We start from the raw sequence: 19,490 nt of genomic DNA, 5'->3' as shown, positions 1-19,490 counted from the left end.
TTTCCTGTCTAGACCGATATACATAGATGTCCGCAGAGCGAACAGATATATATATATATATATATATATATACATATATGTATGTATGTATGTATGAGAAAGCTTCGGTTTTGGATGTCTTGTTCACCGGTATGCACATGTTATTTCTTCGCAAGAACTGCCATCCAGATGATGACGAGGTCCAAGACCGCGGCATGCTCTTTCTGCATTTCCTTGTCGATTGAAGAGGCGCAAGACAGGGGGCCTCTCGCCTGTGTGCGCTTTTGTGTCTCGACAGACAAGCCATGCCTGTCCGCTAGAGTTTCGCGTCGTTCCTTTCTTTCTCCTTCCATCTTGTGGTTTCCAGGTTCTTCAAGGAGTACGCGACAGGGAGATCACGGCGATGAGCTTTGACATGCGCGCGCGGCTGCTGTACGTCGGCGACTCTGCCGGAAACATTGAGAGCTTCAACGCCCTCACAGGCGCCGCGTTCCAGACGTTCTGCAAGCATCCCTGCGACGTTTGTCTCTTTGCTTTCTGGGGAACCTCCTCGAACTTCTTGTCCGCTTCTACAGATGGACTCGTCATGCTCCACGAGCAAGATGGAAACGCGTGAGGAGGCTACGGAACAACGGCGCTTGGAGACAACGACAAGTAGCGGCGAGTCTGCGAAACCGTCTCCCTTGAGCTGCTGTTGCTCTCAGCGCCGTGGTTGGGGATCTCGTCACACAGAAGCTCCACTCCAGTCTTTGGCCTCTCTTCACTCATCGTCTCCTCTTTCTCCTGCTTGTTTTCGTCCTCGACCCTCTCCCTCTCAGATCATCGCGGTCGCCTCACCACAACTCTGGCCCTGCACACACACATACGCGTTTATATATATATATATATATATATATATATATATATGCATATATATATCTATATATACATCTATATATACATCTATATATATACATGCATATATACGTCTATATACATATATATATATATATATATTTATACATATATATATATATATATTTATATATATACATATATATGTATATATAATAGTTCTCTTGCATACACGAGTGCAGGTGCACAGTGATATTTTCTTTCGCTCACACGGGTGCAGATACAGACTTGGATCTGCCCTGACATAATCGTTCACATTTTGATGGAAGCCGACGCAGGTGGACTGCAAGCGAGCTGCTCGAAGATACCTGTTGAGTCTGAGCAGCATCACGAAGACAGCTCGTAAAAAGGGATGAATGCTTTTCTTCTTGTACGTGCGTCTTGTATCCATCTTTGTCTTTCTCTGTCGAAGTCCTTCCTCTCTCTCGCCTTCAGTCTATCCTCTTCTTCGTCTCGGTCTGCGTCTCCTCCGTTGGTCTCGTTTTCTCTGCCCATTTGCTGCTTTGCCTTTTCTGTCCTCCTCGGGACTCGATTTGCAGATTTGGCCTGGCTTGCGCGACTGCGCCTTCCCCCTCTAGACCTGGAGCTCCAGTCGCGCTCTCCGAGCAGGTCCTTGCGTCTTCTTCGCGTTCGGCCGCGGCGGTTCGCTATCGCGTTCAACTGGGACCTGGAGGATGTTCTGCCATGGCTGTGGCGACCGCCCTCGAGCTCGTCGCATGCGCGTCTTCCTGTAGTGTTCATGTTCTTTGTTTGAAGACGCTGAGGCGAGAAACTACTCTCCGTGGTCCTTGGTACACACGAAGCGCACAAAAACGTCAAATAAACATACGCGCGTGTATCCGAATATATGCTCGTTTCTTGACCTTCGGAAAGACCCCGCTGATGTCGCTAGATTCAAGCGCAGGGAAATAACTATATATTCAAATATATATGCATATAGATATGTATATGGAAAAGCGAAGGAACGAAGGTTCCGACAGGGCAGAGAGAGGCCCCCTTACTGCTGGAGGCCTTGTTCTCTTTCGTGTGACATCGACGTCTTCTTTTTCGTCCTTTATGAGTTGTCTTCGCTGCTCTAGCAGTAGTACTAAAGAATCTCCATGCTCTCGCCTTTCCTGCCTTCTCTCTTGCCTTGTCAGCGCAGCTGTGCGAGCTCTAGACTTCTTTGAACCTCTTAGCCTCCTTGCAGTGGGGGACCAGTGTGAGTCTCTCTCACTCTGGTACCTCTTCGTCCAGTGCATACAGTTATTGTGTCTTTTCCGAATATAAGACCGGAATCCCCTTATCGTCGTCCGCCTACACTTCCACTGGGCATCAACGTAGCAGAAGAACTGCGTAACTCCGTGAACCTCCGAAGAGCGTGAAGCACTACAGGAGTCGAGCTGAATCGAAACTGCATGCTCGTTTCTGCCGCTTTCTAGGCAGTGGGTGTGTGTGTTTGAAAACGAATTTCTGCGAGACACCATGTGCAGTTGGCCCGACACTGTCGATCAAGAGACCTACAATTGAAAAAAAAAAGCGAAAAAAAACCAGGTTCATCGTCCCTGTTGTATAAACATGCTTTACACTAGATATACATGTATATATATATATATATATATATCCCATGGGTCATGTCAAAGATTTAGGCAGCCACCTACGTGTGTGTATCTGTTCAGGAAATAAAAACAACCCAGTCACACACATGTGACTGATTTCTGACATGACTTCCAGTTGCAGATATAGCGAAGGATGCGCTTGGGAATCGGCGTATAACGCGTTACATCCACATCCACACTCATATAAATATTTATTCAAACAGATGCATATATCTAAGGTCTTTTACCACATACCCACATGTACACATATATACACATACATACACATATATACATATTTTCATATATATATATATATATATATATATATATATATATATATGCGATATTGTGCATGCTGGTCATATAGGTTTGAAGGTTCGCTCTTTTGCGTTCTCGACTTTTTCTTTTTATTCGCATTTTTTCTGCAGCGGGAGCGATTTCTCTGTGGCAGCCGAGTAGCCGGACAGCACCGTACTCGGTGTGGACCTGCGTGTACAGCTGGGAGAATCTGTCGCACTTCGATGACCTTCTTGTGTCGGGCGCCGAGCTCGAAGACTCGCCTTCAGAGGAGACATCGGAGACAGACGCTTGGTCCCGTGTCTCCGTTCATCCTGCGCCTTCTCGGCCTCGAGTCAAGGATGAGGGAGGTCAGCCTTATCAAAAGGAGATGCGTTTGTCTTCGCTGAAAAGCAAAAAAGAGCTTGTGTCTTCTCCCTGCGGGCCTGGACACGGAGACATTCTCCTCGAAGGCGAAACAGCGCCTCTTGTCTCCTCTGCTAGACCTCAAGACGTGATTGTGAAGGCGACAACTGGCCTACCAGAGTCGACGCCTGCGCCTGCAACTCGTCACTCGCTTCTCTTGTCTGAGACGCCTCCTTTCGGTCTCGAAACGCGGCTTACAGCTGAAGAGGCTGGTCCACATCTACGCCGAGAGTTTCCAGGGGAGACGCTGCCGACGACCAGCGCGGCCGCGGCGAGAGGGGGAGAGAGAGAGAGAAGAGAGGGCAGTCCAGGATTTCGCGATTTGAAAACTGCACACGAAAGAAGACGAATGAAGACTCGGAACGTGAGCGAGTCGCAAGAGCTGGTGTTCACCTATCGAAGAAAGCTGAAACTCGGTGACGCTGAAGACGTCGCTGTTCCTGTAGGCGTGACTGCCGTCAAGTTCAACACCGTCCAGCCAGAGAAAACAGAGCTCTTCACTGCAGACGAAAAGGTGAAGTCGACACCGCGAGAGAGTCGCTGACAGGGGGGAACTTGGGCGCGGAGTCTGAAGCTGGGAGGGCAGGGCGCGGTCAACGTGGATGCCGATATAACGTTTGAAGAACAGAGAAGGAATACAGGATCGCCGGACGGTGATGCTGTGTTGTAGAGAGGCGTTGTGGGAAGAGGTTTCTCGCCTTTCCTGTGGAGAGAGGCTGGAACACCCTCAAGAACGTGAAGCCTTGCTCTGGCGCCTCAACCTTCTAGCGGATGGACGCATGTTCCTTGTCTCGCTGAGTGACGATGTTGACGGCCGAATTCCTTGATCGCTCTCTCTCTTGCTCTCTTCTGCCTTTCTCGCTTCAGGACGTCTCCGTTTTCGTCTCGTACGATTTCGCCTTTTTCGTTCTCTTTTTTGTGTTCCTGACACTGGTTTTTGTATCTCTCGCTGTCCTTCTTTCCCCTGGAGTTCGGTCCTTTTCCTCCGCTCTTCTTTCCACACCCACTGTCCCCCCTGCTGACCTCTTCAGCCGCGTGCTGTCCTCTTTGTTGTCCTTCTTTTGTCTCGCTATGTCCAGGGATTTCTACGTTGCTGGTCCTATGAGCATCTTCTCTCTGCGGGGCGTTTGCGCTCGGGCGTCGCGCGTCTGAGTCGGAGGCCTTGCGCGTCTCCTCCGACTCTGCATGTTGCGCCGTTTTCTTGTTCAGCAGGCGAGCCTGACGGAGGGGGCAGGGAGAGTCTCGAGCGTCGCCTTGCCCGACGCCTGGGGGACCGAGTGGACGTTGTCAGTCTGCAGATGCAACAGTGGGAGAAGGCGCTTCTGAACGCCGACCTTTCGAGCTCCATCGACACAGCACACTCCGCCTCCACCGCGCTTACGTTCCGGTCTTCGGGGAAGGAGGACTCCGGAGACTCCTCAGGTCTTCTCCGCGACGAGAGTCTCCCGTGGTCTCTCTCGGAGGATAGCAGGCAGCCTGAGCGAGGCCTCGAGACGCGAGGACGAGAAAGCGAGCATGTCGGAGGAACAGACAGGTCAGGAAGCAAGAGAGAGGACCAAGGCGGTAGGGGCGACAGGGCCGAGGAGAGCGGAGGAGGCCAGGCGAGAGCTGAGAAGCAGGAACGGGAAGAGAAAGAAAAAGGAGAAGAAGAAGAAACAGAAGAAGCAGAAGAACAAGAAGAAGGAGAGAGTGGACGCCGAGCGAGACCTGGGGCAAGGGGGGGGAGCAGAGAGGAAGGGAGACGAGAAAGGCCGAAAGAATCGTACTCGTTTGGCCGGCTCGAAAGCCGAGCCTTCATTACGCAACTCGCCAGAGGCGGAGCAGCAGAGGAAGCGGGCGAGTGCGCCGAGGACGAACACAACAGACGAGAAGGAAGGAAAGAAAACTCAGAAAGAGAAGGACAGAACAAGAACGTGGAAAGAAACCACATGTCGGAGAAACATGGATGCAGTCGCGCACAAGAAAAAAGGAGGACACCGCATCGTTCAGGTAAGCCTCGTCCCTTTTCTACGTTCCTCGACTTCTTGTGTGTCTCGCTTTCTCTCTCGGTCGCCCAATAGCTTCTATGTCTTTCTGTTTCTCTCTGTGTGATTTTGTATCTTCCCTTTTCTTCTCTCTCACGCACTCACCGCGTCTCTCTACCTCTTTTTTTCGCGCGCTACCTCAGCACCGCTCTGTTCCTCTCTCTCCCGTTTTTTGCGCTTTCCTTGCTTCCTTTGGTTCGCTTCCTCTCCCGCTTCTCCTCGCCTTTCCCCTGCTGGGGTGGGTCGTCTCTCTTGCCATGTTTCTTTCTTTGGTCTTTTCAAAGCACGGTTCCAAGCCGTTTGCCTCTCTTCCATTTCCACTGTCCTCTCTGAATGAGTCTCGCGGACTTCCGTTTCTCTTTCTCAGTGTCGACAGCGTTCGAGATGAAGTCTTCGCGTCAGGGTAAAGGAACGAAAAGCAGCGTCCAGTTCCACTCCGTCTCTTGTCAGCTCTTTCTGTCTTGCGGACCCTCTCTAAAAAGCTCACAGTGCAACCGGCTTCTCTTCCCCTCAGTTTGTCAATAACAATCCCCACCGCGTTCGAGATGTTCGCCTGCATTTTTTCCTCTTTTCCATATCGCTGGCGTCGCCGCACCATCGTTTGCACTGCCTTTGATGTGCCGGTCTCCTCCATGCCCTCTTTTGAAGCCTTAACCTGCAGCCGACAGCGTAGAAAACAGCGCGTAGAAAGGTTGAAACAAAGCCTTCTCCAGAGAGTCTGTCTTATTCACTCTCGGCAGCTCTCGGTGTCTGCGATTGCACAGAATCAGGACCCTCCGTTTCTCTGCGAGCAACTGTCCTTTCTCTTCTTTCCTTCAGCCTCTTGTCTCTCCTCGACCATTTGATGTCTCTGTGGAGTCCTTCGTTTTCCTCGGCCTCCCATCCTCGAACCAACTGTGTTGTCCCCCGCAAATTGCGCATGGCCCAATGCGATTGCATTCACATGTCTGCGGGAGTGCGAGACAAACGTCGCACTCGCAGAAAGAAACGAATCGCGAAAACGCCTATCAGATAGCTGAGGGTGCTCTCTCTTCTTGTCGCTTGCTTGCGCTCGGCCTCCCAGGTCGTTCCGTATCCTTCCTCATTCTCCCTTCCGTTTTTCCTGGCTCTCTCTTCTTCTCCCGGATACCCTCCTGTTCGCGCGTCTGGGTTCTCTCACGCGACTCCTGTCTTCTCTTTCGTCTTACCGATTGTTTTTTCTCCTTGTTCTGTTGTGTGCGTCGTCTGTCTGTTTCAGAAGTGACCCTGCTTTGGGAGCGCGCCGCGCATGCAGATGCGATCCTGACGATGCATCTCTACAGCTCTGCGGATCTCTCCCCGGCTGGTCCTTCCTCCTCGACCGCCAACACCGCACCGCCTCCCGATGCTTCTTCCTGCTCTCCGCCACAGCACCGCGAGACCGAATCAGGCGTCCTTTCTCTGCCAGCGGCTTCTGTCCCTTCGACGAAGAAGCCGATGAACGAAGAGCGAACGACTCTGCCCGGGACATCGCACTCAGGCGCCAGGCCTCCCTCTCGTCCTCGCGCCGACTCTCCTCAAAGCCTCAAGCGGTCTCGTTCGTCGCCACCTTCGTCGAGGAACGAGGGCGCGTCGCCGGAGATGCCGTCTGAGGGAGACTCCCAGCAACTCGACGCGAACCAGAACGTCTCAAGTGCAGCGCACAGTCCCTGCAACAAGAAGACGCCTTGGCTGCTCACGACGGGAGCCGATAAAATCGTGAAAACCTGGAGGGGCGACGGAGCGCCTCTGGGGAAGCTGGCCTGCGTAAGTTGCGAAGCCTTCCAAAATGTCATTGGCGATCGATAGGTGCAAGAGAAGAGCGAGGATGAGCGCCGCTTTGGGGTATGGACAGCACATGCAAAAACTGGAAGCAGACGAGTTCAGAAAGACAAAGGGAAGCAGCGAGGTTCCTCCAGGCCTGAAGAAGGAATCCGCAAAGGAGGCGCAAACGGGAGCACTGCCGATGGGTGGTTGTCGTTCTTTTCCTCAGTTTCTTAACGTCTGTCTCTGTGGCGGAAGCCTCTTGCGCCTCCATCCGTCGGACTTTCGGATCTTCTTCCTGCAGTCCTTCGCGTCACAATGATGTCTGTCTCTATTCGCATTCTCCTTCATCTCCTTGTTCCTCTCTCCTTTCTGTCGGACCCCCTTCCCTCCCATCCCTCTCTCATCTCCTTCACCTGCTTCACCTCCTTTATCTCGTTCTCCGCTCTTGACCTTCTTCATCCTTTTGTCTTCTCGTTTCGACACTCTCTTCACCGTCTCTCGTCCGTCTCCTCTCTTTCTCTCTCATTCTTTCTCTGTTCCATGTCTCTCTCTCTGCCTTGACCCTCTCACATGTCCATCTCCTTCCTTCTCTTCTCCGGAACTGTCTCTCTTATCTCCCTTCTCAGGGTGTCTTCTCCTTGTCTCCTCTCTTCTTTTCGCTTTCGGGATCACCTCTCCGTTTTCCTCTTTTCTCCATTTCTCGCCATCTTTCTCTCCTTGTCCCCCCTGGTGTTCTCAGGACTCTTCCCGCTACTGGACAGCCTTAGGCAACCGCGAGGCTCACTGGGCTCGGAGGCTTGACCAAGCGAGGGAGCTTTTGAATCTCCTCTCCGAACGCTTCTTTCTTCAAGATGCTTGCTCTTCTTCCTGTTCTGGTTCTTCTGCTTCTTCTGGTTCTTCTTCTTCTCCTTGTTCCTCTTCCTCGGCGCGCCGACGCCTGCGAGAGCGCGACGGAACGCCTTGCTCTGCTGCATCTTCTTCTCCCCTTTCCACTTGCCGTCGCTCGGCTTCTCACTTCCCTTTTCTCCGTTCTCCGCCCTCTGCATCTTTCGCTTCTTCGCCTGGGGACGGCGTTTTCGCTCGGCGAGGACGGCGAGCGGTCTCTTCCAAAGGCCTTTGCTTGCCGAGAACTGACCTCGAAGTTCGAGACGCGGCTGACGAGGAACCTGGAAGCCGAGCTCTCACGCTCCGCCGCGTCTGGCGCGCTCAGCACCGGAGAGAGAAAAAAAGCGAGAGGCGCAGAGAAAGCGGCAGGGAAAACGAACACGAAGAAGATCGGTGGCCATGGAGGAAGACTTTCTCTCTTTCGCTCTCCAGAGAAGAACAACGAAGAGGCGAAATCCCCAGCAAGTCGTCGTCCCCAAACTTGCGTAAGAAGACAGCGTCTTGACAAAAAGAATGATCACGATCTGTGGAACTGCCGAGTCGTTTCAGTGGAGTGAACTCACGGAAAAGCTTCTTTGGAGGGTGTGAGTGCGTTGAGATACAACCGCTAAACCATCTGGTTCAGGGTGGAAATAAAACAGGAAATGGCAACTACGAAAAAGAGGAGCACAAACAGCGAAAAAAGGGAGAGGAACAAAAGAGATGCACCGAAAGCTCTTAATTCTGGTTTTTCCTCGGCTTCCTCCACTTCCGTCAAGGGCAAACGACAAGGTCAAACTCTTCTGCAGGCTTCGCGACTCACGCTTCCAGGACGGCGATACTACGTCACCGTCAACGATTCAATCCTTCTCGGTGAGCAGGCGGTTCTTGGGGAAAACATGAACTGCATGCGATGTGCTCATACGCAAAACATTCCTCAAATCCGGAAACTCCCAGTGGATATCTACACATATATATATACATATATATATATATATATATATATATATATTTAATGTATCTGTCTCTTTCTGTCTCTGTATACATTTGTATGTGCATGTTTGGATTGGTATATTTAGGTGTGTGTTTTTGGAGGTATCTTCCCCTGCACAGATATATCTGGACGCTGTAAAATTAGGTAAAACAAAAAGACGTATTCATCTCCATAGAACAGAATATCGATATATGTATTTATATATGTATATATATTAGATGTATATTTACTCTCTCGATTATAAATATGTATATATGTGTATATTCTCTATATTACATATATTATTATATATAAAGCGCAATGGATATTCTTGAGCATCATACTTACATATAAGCATCTATTGCAGCGGGGGACTCGACGTCTAGTAGAAATTTACATTTTTCAGTATCCATGAGTTTACATAGTAACTGATGAAGGCTAACAGCTACACAATGTTCTCGCTTTAATGGCATGTAAAATAGAAAGACGTAGATATGCAGAGACAAATGTGCAGCTCGACTGATTCATTGATGCCTTGATTTTCCAGGAACGCTCCTCTTTCTGAGGCAGACTCAGAAGCCGCGATACTCTTTGAGGAGGTAGAAACTTGAAAAAATCAGAGGAGAGACACTGCAGAGCCCAGAGAGCCGGAGATATCACACACAGACGAGTTGTTGCAATGGGTGCATCTGCCCCTGTGCACTATCCTATGATTTGTCGTTTTCTGTTTCCATTCTAACTCGAGTCCTTTTCCTTTCCTCGGCTGCTCTCTCCACTTTATCGTCATTCACATCCCAATTTTCCAGCATTTTTCGTCGAGTTTCTCGAATGAAATCCGCCATTTCCTGGGCGTTTTCCTCGACTGGTGTCCTCTCTCAAATATGCTTTTCCTTGGCAGTGCCTGAGAAAGGCTTCGCCTGCGGGCAACGCGCGCTGACCGTCGCCTTGGAAAAAAATCTGAGGAGAGGTTCTTCGAAGAAGTGGAAAAAAAACGTCGACAAGGAGATGCGTTTCTGAGGAGGCGAACTAGCAAAGACACGCTCTTCCTCGGAAAGAGAGAGAAGGAAGGAGAAAAAGGAGACGCAGAGGACGAAGAGATAGAGACACAGCGGAGATTTTGGGGGGAGACAGAAAGCCAGAGCGGAATGCACGACTGGACGAGAGCATAGGAAACGAAGAGAAGCACCAGAGAAAGAATGAGAGTAGAGAGAGATGCAGAAAACGCGGCGAAGAGAAGAGAGAAGAGACGCAGCCCTGGTGTATCTCGAAGACAGAGGAAGAGAGGAGACTCGCGGATCTTCTTCCTGTCTCCCTTTCTGCAATTTCAGAGGCGGTTCCACGAACTTGCACATCAATGGCCGAGAAAAGAAGAAAGGAGGAAAGACACTTGCGTGGAGGCGAGGAAACAGAAGCGAGCTCTTCAGGTGTACATCCAGGCACAAAGACACAAGAGAACGAAATGTACCAGGAGGCAGTGCCGCGACATACTGTGTTTCCGCCGTCAGAAAGAGAGGAAATTGTCACTCTTTGTTTTCAGAAACTCAAAAGGGGGCTTCTGGCTGCCAGGATCCGGCAAGCGAGAGAACGCGTTTCCTTTGTTCGGATAGGTTCTTTTTTAAAAATCACAGCTTTTCTCCATACCAAAACGCGTTTCGCGATATCTCAACGTCTGAAACGGAGAAAACCACAGACCCTCTTTCGGAGGCCGCGAAAAACCGGGGACATGCATGCATGCGTCCCCTCCTCCCCGTTGAGCTTTCTCTCCTTTCTTCTCTCTGCTTTCTGCACACTGCCTCTCCCTTTCTGCTTCCAAAACGAAGCCATCCAAAGTTGAAAACTGTCTGCTACGGACATGCTCGGTCTCACACAACTCCCTCCCAGAAGGGAACCCACGAGGAAACGCATACGTATATATATATATATATATATATCTTGAGGCATGCAGCCACCTGTGGGATTGAAGCAAATATATGAGTAAGAATATTCAAATATAGAGACAGAAATCGACAGGCCTGTCCTACGAGTGCAGAGTCATCCGTGCGTTAGCGTGGAGCGGTCTAGAATGAACGTCGCTTGTTTCCGACAGCGGACTCCGAGATATCTGGAAAACCTCGAGTTCGCAAATGCGAAGAGAATGCAGATGAACATAAACGAAGGGAACATGCCGTTCCTTTCCCACAAAGACGCGCGCTGTTTTATCCGCACAGCGACACAGAGAGAGAGAGAGAAAGCCACGAAGAAGAGAAAAGACCGCAGCAGGACGGGCGACGAATTTTCTAGTTTTGGAGAAGATCCAGTGAACCTCCCCGCGAGCTCTTCAAGAAACATCGACGCCACAATCGTTTTAAGAAATTGGAAAAAAAACACATCGCTTCTCTCGTACTTCCATCTTCCGCTGTGCCTCCTCTGTTCGCTCTCGGAGCCTTCCAGCTCGTCAACCTTCCTGTCTTCTCTTATCTCTGCCGCCTGCTCTTTTGTCTTCAAAAGTCCATCCCTGAAGAGAGAGGTGCACTCGGTGGTGGGGGGATGCCGAAGGGGTTCGTCGCTGCCTGGACCTTCGGAGGTTCCCTAAAAACAACGAAAAAATACGAATTAAAGCCATGCACCATATTGAAACGAAACTCTTTTTTTATCGACAAGAATGCTTGTCTCCTCGTCTAGAGACTTCTGTGGTTCTTCTTTGTTCTTCTCATTATTCTTCACCTTCTCTGTTTTCTCATGCTTTTTCCCTTTCGCTTTCTTCTCCCTCTGGCTCGATGCACCTTTTCCTTGATGTCCTTGTTTCCTCGACGGCATCTCTTCCCCTCACTCTTCTTGTCTGTCTGCGTATCGTTTTTCGGTGTTTCGTCTCTTTACCTTCTTTCTCTGAGGATCCGTCCAGCGGGGCGAAGACCGGCCGCGGTTTGCGGCGGCAGAGGGTCGTGCGGCTTGAGCCCCGCAGGAGGCATCGGAGCGGTTCCTGAATGGAACAAAATTTTGGCACAAAACAATGCAGGACATTCCTGACATGCGTCCAATTGACATAAATGCAGAAGCGAAAGAGTCCAGGAAAAAAACCGAAAAAAAAGAAAAAAGAGTTGCTTCAAAACTTGTCTCCACAAAAGAGCCTTTCCAACCAACACCCCGCCCACGGCTGCCTCCTCTTTTCCTTCCCCGTCAGTGTTGTGTTGTCTCGCTCTTCATTTGTCTCTCGTTTGTGCGTCCCGACGGTCTTCGCTCCTCCTTTTCTCTCCCCGCTCGTTCGCCGTCCACTCCTCAGTCCTGCAATCTGCCCCTCCACACTCTGGATCTTTTCTTCTCGCTGCCCTGAGTTATCACGCCTTTCTTCCCCTCGCCTACGCCTCTGCTTCCCCTCTTCGTCCTCCCCTCTCTGCTAGTCCGATGCTCCTCCCGATCTTTTCATCTCGTGTGTCTCGACATCCTCCCCGGCGCTCGTCTCCATGCCGCCGTGAGCTTCTTCTCCCGCTCTCCTCCTGTCCAACTGAGCTTGTGCCCGCGCTCGACTGAAACACTCTGAAACGTTTTCTAGAGAAGCTCTGTCGCCAGAAGCCTCGACACCCCAGTTCTCTGACTTCTTCTCCTCTCTCCACTTTCTTTGCTGCACACCCCACAGCTCCTCACCGTTCATCAAAGGCCTTCCCGAACTGGGTTCTTCCGCCGAAGGTGGGCGACTCGAGACCAAGCCGCCTGTCGGCGGTCGAGTGGGACATTCCAGACTGGATGCGTTCTCGTCGCCGGCGCCTGTGACATGTAAGTGTGAAGTCCCAGACGCGGGTCTCTGCGCAGGCTCTGAACTCGCGCCTGCAGTCCCTGGCGGCGCTCCTCTCGTCGCCTCCACTCCCCCTGCGCCTCCTCGAGATCCCACAAAGCGTCCTGCAGCTCCCTCGCTCGGCGCCGCGTTCCCCAGACTCGCAGGAAGTCCTGCAGGCGGTGCCTGTCCATACACTCCGTTCGAGGTCAACGTCGTCGGACTCGCGACCCCCTGGCCGAGAGAAGCGACACTGCCGATGCTGGACGAGCGCAGTCGGTGAGCAGGACCGCCGCTCCCGCCCTCTATGTCGGCTGAAGGCGGAAGCGGAGATGCAAACGGATCTCGCAAGCCCTGCGGCGGAAGCGGCGACCTCGGATGGACAGCCGCGGAGACGCCGTCGCCTTCTGGCGGAGAAGCGAGAGACTCCTCAAACGGAGCAGCGGAACAACTCGCTGGCCCCGAGGGCGGCACAGGCGGAGGCTGCGAGGACGGACTGTGCGACCCGAGAGAAGAAGAAGCAGACGGGAAGTTCACCACCGCGGGAGGCGCAAATCCCGACGCCGCCACCGCAGGCGTGACGTCAAAGAGATCTAAAGACACAAGGAGAGAAACGAAAGGGAAGGTGAGCAGAGCACGAGACGGGAAGAAGAAACAAGCGGAGTGAAAAATAAAAGGTGGAAAAAAAGAGGACGAGAAAGAGCAAGATACATTGGGGAAAATGGAGGAAGCGGGACGCGGAGAGAAAGGGGAGACGGGAGGAACAGAACGGGGCAAAACGCGATGGGTGAGCAACATAGAAAAAAACAGGAACGAAGGCTACGCAGGTGCAGGTACGTATATATGCATCTGTAGCGTCGCCAGGACATATCGCCAGGAAGATGAGAGAACGTAGGTCGCAAGACTGTCTTCACTGGGAAGGGCGGGAGAGACGATTTGTGAGGATTTGTGTCGTTTGTCGAAAGAGGCTCAGACGATCGCGGGAGGTCCCTTCTCTGAAAACTCATCAGTTTGCACAGAACTGTAGTTTGCCAGGACTCCAATCATCAGAGGCAATTCAAAGGTATGTTCTGCGACTGGTTCACCATCAACGACCTTGTTTCGACTGTTGCCTCCCTAGAAAAAGCGTTTTTCTCACTTGGTGGCACGACGCCTCGAGGTCCTTCCTGTCGAGTTATTGCGGAGCTGCGTCTCGATTCGTCGACGTCTGCAGCACTGGGTTTCGCGTCTTCTTCGACATGCTGTTCGCCAGTCGCCTGTCGAGACGCGTCTTCTCTCGCTGCCGGACAGTCTGCCGCCTCCCTCGGAGGAGACGTCGAGGGCGAACTTTCCTTGTCTCTTTCCTCCTCTCCATTTCTGGATCTTGCCGAAAAGCCGAAGGAGTTCCCGGCAAACGTGAGACCTCGCGGCGACATGCCGGTTCTCATCAGGTGAGAGAAGGTTTCTTCTGCGAAGGAATTTCTTGCGGGGCTCGCGTCAGGTAACTCGTACGTGTCATTCACTTCGTCTCGACACTCCTCAGAGAAAAACTCGCGAATCGCCGCCGCGTCGCGCTCGATCAAAGCCTCTAGCTGCTCCTTCTGTACAGACACCGCAGAACCGCGGGGCGTCGGCGGGGGTCAGGGGAGCGGGGGGTTGAGGGCGGGAAGGCAGAAGTGTGGAAGATGTGGAAGATCAACAGAACTCAAGAGTGCGAAGCAGTCAAGGTCGCAGAGAGAGGAAAAGAAGATCGGACGCGACGGACAGAAAGGGAGGAAGACAGACAGGACAGACAGCACGAAAGAGATGGAGGGAAATGGACAGAGCGAGAAAGTTACACACCGACACACTCTGAGAAAAGGCGTTGTAAGACGACAAAGAGGCAAAAGAGAGAGAAACAGTCGCTGTGCAGAGAAACAGACAACCGAAGGCTCCAGCCATCCCAGAGAAAGGTGCGACAAAGACGGCGACAAGACAGGGAAACGAACACGATGGTGAACCGTGGCGATGACGAGCATGCGTCGTCGCGCTCCTTACGTCTTCAGAGGAGTATGTCGGGTCGACCGCACACCGGATGCGTCTGAAAAACGCAGCAATTTGCGTAAAAAGGAAACATGTGAAATCCCTGTCACTCTCTCTCTCACCACGCGTCCCTTTTCCCTCTGTGTTCTCAACCTTCTTCTCCCCTACCTTCCTTTTTCTGCTTCTCTCTCTCCAGTCTCTCTACTCGCCTTACCTACTCGCCTTACCGCCCCGACTTTCTGCTCTCATTCTTCCTCTCTCTCACCTTCCTTGTTCCAGCTCCCGTCCCCTTTCTTCCGTGAAATTCCTTCCTCTTTCGTGTTCCAGTTCTTATCTCCTCCCCACCCCCCTACGCACCCGAGGGCCTGGAGAAAGGTTAGGCTGTACTGAGCCTGTTGCAGGGTTGCGGAGTCAAACTGTTTCTTCGTCTCCGCAAGAATGCGTTCTAGCTGCGTTTGTCGACTCTCGCGTTCCGCCTGCTGCTGCTCCTGCAGGGTGCGAAGAAGGAGCTTCAGTTCCTCTTGGTCTCTCTGGAGAGCGGCGACAGCTCTGGCGAGTTCCGCCGAGTCTCTCGCGTCGCGCGCTTCGTCGCCTCGGGTCATCGTCAGCTTCTCCTCCGTCTCTGTGCGTTGAACTGCCACCACGGAGCCCTTCAGCTTTTCGCAGATGAAGGACGTCTTCTTCGTCTGATTCAGCAGCCATTTCACCTGTTGGTTCTTCAGCAAGCTGTCGACGACGGCCTGCGCGACCTCTTCCCGTGATCGCTGTTCCTCCTTCAGTCTTCTTCTTCGTGCACACCAGCCGTTCGCCCCCCCCAGACAGCAGAGAAGAGGAGCGGGGACGCAGTGCCCCGTCAACAGTCTCGACAGAACGAGGACGCCCAGAAACCAGCAGAGCGTCAGCCAGACCAACGGATGCGCCTGGCGGAACTCACGGTTCTTCTCCGCCAGAAAGTCTCCTAAAGCCTGCGCCTCCTCCTCCAAGTGCGCCTTTGCCGCGAAAAACGAATCTCTGTGGCGATACAGCAAGACAAAGACCCCGGTGCGCAAATCCGAGAAAAAAGAGGGAATCGGATTCAAGTGCAAAGACGCCCACACTGGACGACTACCTTCCCAGTGCTTCAACGCCTCTGTCGTACACCACGCGTCACAGTGTTCCTCCAGCGTCGGCACCAGCAGCTCTGGATCTCTACAGTTCCCAACTGCATGCGACTCGCTGCGGCCTGCGCGCGGCGCATACGCAGAAGGAGGTACGGACCAAGTCGCTTCCTCTCGGGTCTCGATTCCATTCACAGAGGCGGAACGAGGACTGTGAACACCTTCCTCAGCGTTGTGCGCACTCGAGGCGAAGGCGTCGCCCTCCCAGTGAGGGAGGGCAGACGGACGCACGGGGTCTCTGCGCGCCTCCGCCTGGGTGGAAACGCCCTGCGGGGGGGCGCGCTCGCCGTCACCGTAGACTTGCACAGGCTCGGAGGCGTACGCCGCCGCGGGCTCTGACGCATAGCCGTAGGTGTAGCCTGGGGGAGTTCCGTGCGACGGAACTGCAACGTCTCCTTGTCTCTGTACATACGCGTCCTGGTTGGCGTAATACGGCGCGGGAGCCGTGCTCGAAGGCGCATCTGGATGTCCGAAACCTGCTTCCTGTCCTACTTGAGGAGGTACTGGGTACCCCTGAGGTGTACCTACACCTGCGCTGGGTGTAGGTACACCTGAATTCGGTGTATGAACACCTGAGCTCGGTGTATGTACACCTGGATTCGGGGTGGGATAGCCTTGTTTCTGATTCGTTGGGTCATTTTGAGCAGCGTTTTCTGTGAATTGTCTTCCAAATCCCGGCCCCCGCGATCCTCTTCGACCTCCTTCGCGTTTCTTGGCGGCTGCTTCGTGGTGTGGGGGTGCTCCTGCTGGCCGCACCTGTTCACTCCTGCCGATTCGTGCGTCAGCGGGAACTGCGGCCGCAGGCGGAGATCCGTTTCCTTCTGCTGCTTCGCCATTCGAACTCGAGGGAGAAGCGCCGTTTCCCGCCACTCTCTGTACGCGTCTCCGAGAATCGGAAACCCTCTCAGACTGTCCGCTCGGAGCCGGGACTTTGTTATCTTCTGCCCTCGACTCTTCGGCCTGTGAAGCGTCCCCCTCTTGAGTCTGCGGCGGTGTATCTACACCTCGTTTCTCGGCGTGTCTTGTGACTGCGTCGTCGGTCGCCTCTTTCTCGGAAGCAGGAGGTGCAGGTGCGAGATTTCTGTCTCCTGCTGCATGCGTGTCGCTGGCGCGATCGCTTTCAGGAGAGAGGCCCTGAGACGGAGCTTCTTCTTTATGTTCTCCTTCGATCGCAGACTTCCCCGAAACCGGGACGTTTTCTCCTTCACCAGCAGTCTCAGGAGAGCCTGAATCCCGCAGCTCCTCGTTGTGTGCCGGGTCCGGTGACACAGTCTCCTCCATCTTTGCTGTTTCGTTCGTGTTATCTCCAGAATGGTGGCCTGTCTCTCTCTGGGCTTCGCCCTGCTCTTCGCCGCCTGGACTTTCACCGACGCTGCCGGGGACGCGCCGCTGCACATCTACCGCCGCGTCTGAGGCCTCAGGAGAGACAGGAGGGAGCACGGGAGGAGCGGGAGGTGGCGGTGAGTCGGCGACAGCTGGAGGCAAATCTTTTCCTTGTTTTCCTGCCCCGAAGAGCGGGTGAGTCGGCGCCCCCATCTGCACTGGGTTCCCCTGGGGCTTCGGCGGCTGCGCGCAAAAACGCAATCAGGTCTGGTAGAGAGGAGTATCTAGAAAGACGGACTTGCATTACCTCTACTTTCACAGAGAGCTTTCAACTTTCGCATCTCTGTGCAGACTCTGGAAGTCACGATACAAAGGATGGCATCACCTGAGAAATCACTGCAAACGCGAATTGAGACGTCTCCGAGCTGATGCATGCGAAAACAACCCCGCGTGTACCACGTGACTGTGAACAAAGAACACTTCAAAAACCACGTGCACCAGACTGTAGATACACCGCATACATCTCTTTCTAACCATAGACACGCGCCGATAAATAAATAAATATATATATATATATAGATAGATAGATAGATGTGAAGAGTAGTTCATACAAGCCTGCGTGGACTATCGGCTTCGATAAGAGAAGAGGCGTGAGAAGGCATAGTACACAAGAGTCCGTTCTCTGGCACCGCGCCTGCGGGACTTCATTTTTCCTGAACACTCGGAAGCGGTTCGTACCGAAATGTCAAGCTTGCCGGCCTCGGCTGCGAGCAGCGACGGCGAGAGGGAGGCTTTGCCTGGAGACGCTCCTGGAGAGAGGTCCCGAAGGGACTGTGTGTTCTCTGAGCAGAGGTGGGCGAGGACAAGGCACACGAGGAGCCACCGCATGCGTCGAGAGAAAGCAGCGGCGCGACAGTGGGTCTGCACCCCTGGAGAAGAAGTCGAAGCGAGCAGAGAAGAAGAAGACGGAGAGACAGCAGAATTTTTCCTTCCAGTCAGCAACGAGAGAAAAGCTGCACAAGAGAGAGAGGCCGCAGGCGCTGGCTGCCTGGTTTTCTCTCGCCTCCACGGCGAGGATTCCCCGTCTCGAGTGTCCATTTTGGGAAGTGTATCCGTCAGTCTTTTCTACACCCGAGGCAAAGAGGGCCAGTCCTCGTCGAAAGAGCGAAGCCGGGGAGAACCGGCGCCTCTCAGAGCCGACTCGAGACGCGCCGAAGACAGAGGGTGAAGGTGTAAACGGGAGGAGCAGGGAGAGAGAACGGTGCGGGAGGCGACGGAGAGCAGACGCGAAGGAGGAGACAGAAAGAGCAGATTTGGGGGAGTAAAGGAGACTCGGAGAGATCCTTTGATGGGGAAGTGGAGAGGAAGACTGCGTGTGGAAGAGACGGAACCTGGTGGCGTAGATGGGGAAGACCGGAAACACCAGAAGAATCACCAGAAGGCTCCAGGGTGACTCAGTGTGGAGACAGAAGAAGAAAGAACGCAGGCAAAGCAAAAACGACGTATTACAGGGCGACGCGTTCTGGTCCGACGCCCGGCCTCGGCCCTGGAGGTGCGCGGTTGGCGGTACGGAAAACGCCTGGAGAGACAAGAAGCGGGAAACAGACGGTTGTCCAGGTGTACGTACACCTGAGAGTCCAGAACAGAAAGCGTGGATATCCACACCGGTTCCTGTTTCGGGGGGGCAGAAGAAGAGACCGTTTTTCGCGCATGTGAAGACTGTGAGAGACCGACGAGGGAGCGAAGACGGCGAAAGAAAAGTCGAAGGGAAAAAGGCAGAGTCTGGAGACGGAGAAGCTTCGCAGGAGACGAGAAGAAGAATGCCGAAAAATCCAAGAGACGCATGAGAGCCCAAGGGTCAGTTGGGTCGTTGCCTCCGCGCAGCGGTGAAAGCGACACACCGGTTTTCTCGCCAGAGAGAGAGAAGAAGACGAGCGACTTCAGGAGAGCAAGGTGGAGGAAGAAGAGAAGAAAGACGAAGAGGAGCTGAGTCTTTGTCGAGTGAAGAAGGAAGGGGTTTCCGACCAAAAAAAAAGTTAGCGGACAAGACGACGCGTGCAGCGAGGAGGAGGCGTTCCCGCCGACGCAAGACAGAAGAGTTCTCCAGGCGAGGAAGCGGAGAAGGAGAGGAAAGAGAGAAGAAGAGCGAGAAGAGTGGTTCAGCTCTGTTTCTTTGGGGGAAAGTGTCTGAAAAAACGAGAGAGCGAGATATCAAAACGGCCTCGCGATGGAAAGAGAAAGGCGACTAGGAGGAGGCTGTGCAACGTTTCTCTCTGGAGAAACGCTGGAATCGGCAGAGAGGTATCTCGGTTGAGAGTGTGAAGAGCGCCGATGAATGCGAAATAGACACTGCGAAACGTAATGTGAATCAACGGAGACAAATGCGTAGAAGGCTTCAAAGAGCTGCTTCTTTCAGGCTACGCCGATGTGTGTCTGTGCAAAGGCGGCTGAACACACCACAGACAGAAAGAGGAGATACGC

General features: G+C 53.1%; 3 protein-coding genes across 3 annotated transcripts in view; 2 read left to right on the top strand and 1 right to left on the bottom strand.

The window, feature by feature from the left end:
• The window catches only part of TGME49_221890 (WD domain, G-beta repeat-containing protein), a 14,995-nt gene extending 11,958 nt beyond the window's left edge, over positions 1–3,037 (top strand). The window contains exons 17-19 of the mRNA XM_018779944.1: positions 347–591; positions 1,413–1,664; positions 2,882–3,037. Of these exons, the coding sequence (XP_018638291.1) occupies positions 347–591; positions 1,413–1,664; positions 2,882–2,912 (528 nt within the window). The 3' untranslated portion in view covers positions 2,913–3,037. The remainder of the gene's footprint in view (positions 1–346; positions 592–1,412; positions 1,665–2,881) is intronic.
• Positions 3,038–3,211: 174 nt separating this feature from the next.
• TGME49_221880 (hypothetical protein) lies at positions 3,212–10,968 on the top strand. The gene is made up of 7 exons (XM_018779943.1): positions 3,212–3,669; positions 4,235–5,144; positions 6,417–6,943; positions 7,683–8,313; positions 8,587–8,680; positions 9,328–9,379; positions 9,679–10,968. The coding sequence occupies exons 1-7, from the start codon at positions 3,505–3,507 to the stop codon at positions 9,715–9,717; spliced, it is 2,418 nt and encodes an 805-aa protein (XP_018638290.1). The 5' UTR covers positions 3,212–3,504; the 3' UTR covers positions 9,718–10,968.
• TGME49_221870 (hypothetical protein) lies at positions 10,731–19,228 on the bottom strand. The gene is made up of 7 exons (XM_018779942.1): positions 17,748–19,228; positions 14,887–17,252; positions 14,545–14,587; positions 13,667–14,108; positions 12,402–13,121; positions 11,637–11,739; positions 10,731–11,348 (listed from the first exon to the last, which is right to left on the bottom strand). Exons 1-7 carry the CDS (start codon positions 18,105–18,107, stop codon positions 11,261–11,263), a joined length of 4,122 nt encoding a protein of 1,373 aa, XP_018638289.1. The 5' UTR covers positions 18,108–19,228; the 3' UTR covers positions 10,731–11,260.
• Between the last annotated feature and the right edge of the window lie 262 nt (positions 19,229–19,490).

This window comes from Toxoplasma gondii, chromosome II (assembly GCF_000006565.2).
Source record: "Toxoplasma gondii ME49 chromosome II, whole genome shotgun sequence".
NCBI lineage: Eukaryota > Apicomplexa > Conoidasida > Eucoccidiorida > Sarcocystidae > Toxoplasma > Toxoplasma gondii.
Note: the sequence above shows the minus strand (reverse complement) of the source record. Positions and strands in the feature narration are given on the sequence as shown.

Coding starts and splice junctions, on each gene's coding strand:
- TGME49_221880 (XM_018779943.1), top strand. CDS start 3,505: ATGAAGACTCGGAACGTGAGCGAGTCGCAAGAGCTGGTGTTCACCTAT. Junction 6,944..7,682: donor CTCTGGGGAAGCTGGCCTGC/GTAAGTTGCGAA, acceptor TGGTGTTCTCAG/GACTCTTCCCGCTACTGGAC. Junction 8,314..8,586: donor GTCGTCGTCCCCAAACTTGC/GTAAGAAGACAG, acceptor ACTTCCGTCAAG/GGCAAACGACAAGGTCAAAC.
- TGME49_221870 (XM_018779942.1), bottom strand. CDS start 18,107: ATGGACACTCGAGACGGGGAATCCTCGCCGTGGAGGCGAGAGAAAACC. Junction 11,740..12,401: donor GGGAAGGCCTTTGATGAACG/GTGAGGAGCTGT, acceptor TGTTCCATTCAG/GAACCGCTCCGATGCCTCCT. Junction 11,349..11,636: donor CGGATCCTCAGAGAAAGAAG/GTAAAGAGACGA, acceptor CGTTGTTTTTAG/GGAACCTCCGAAGGTCCAGG.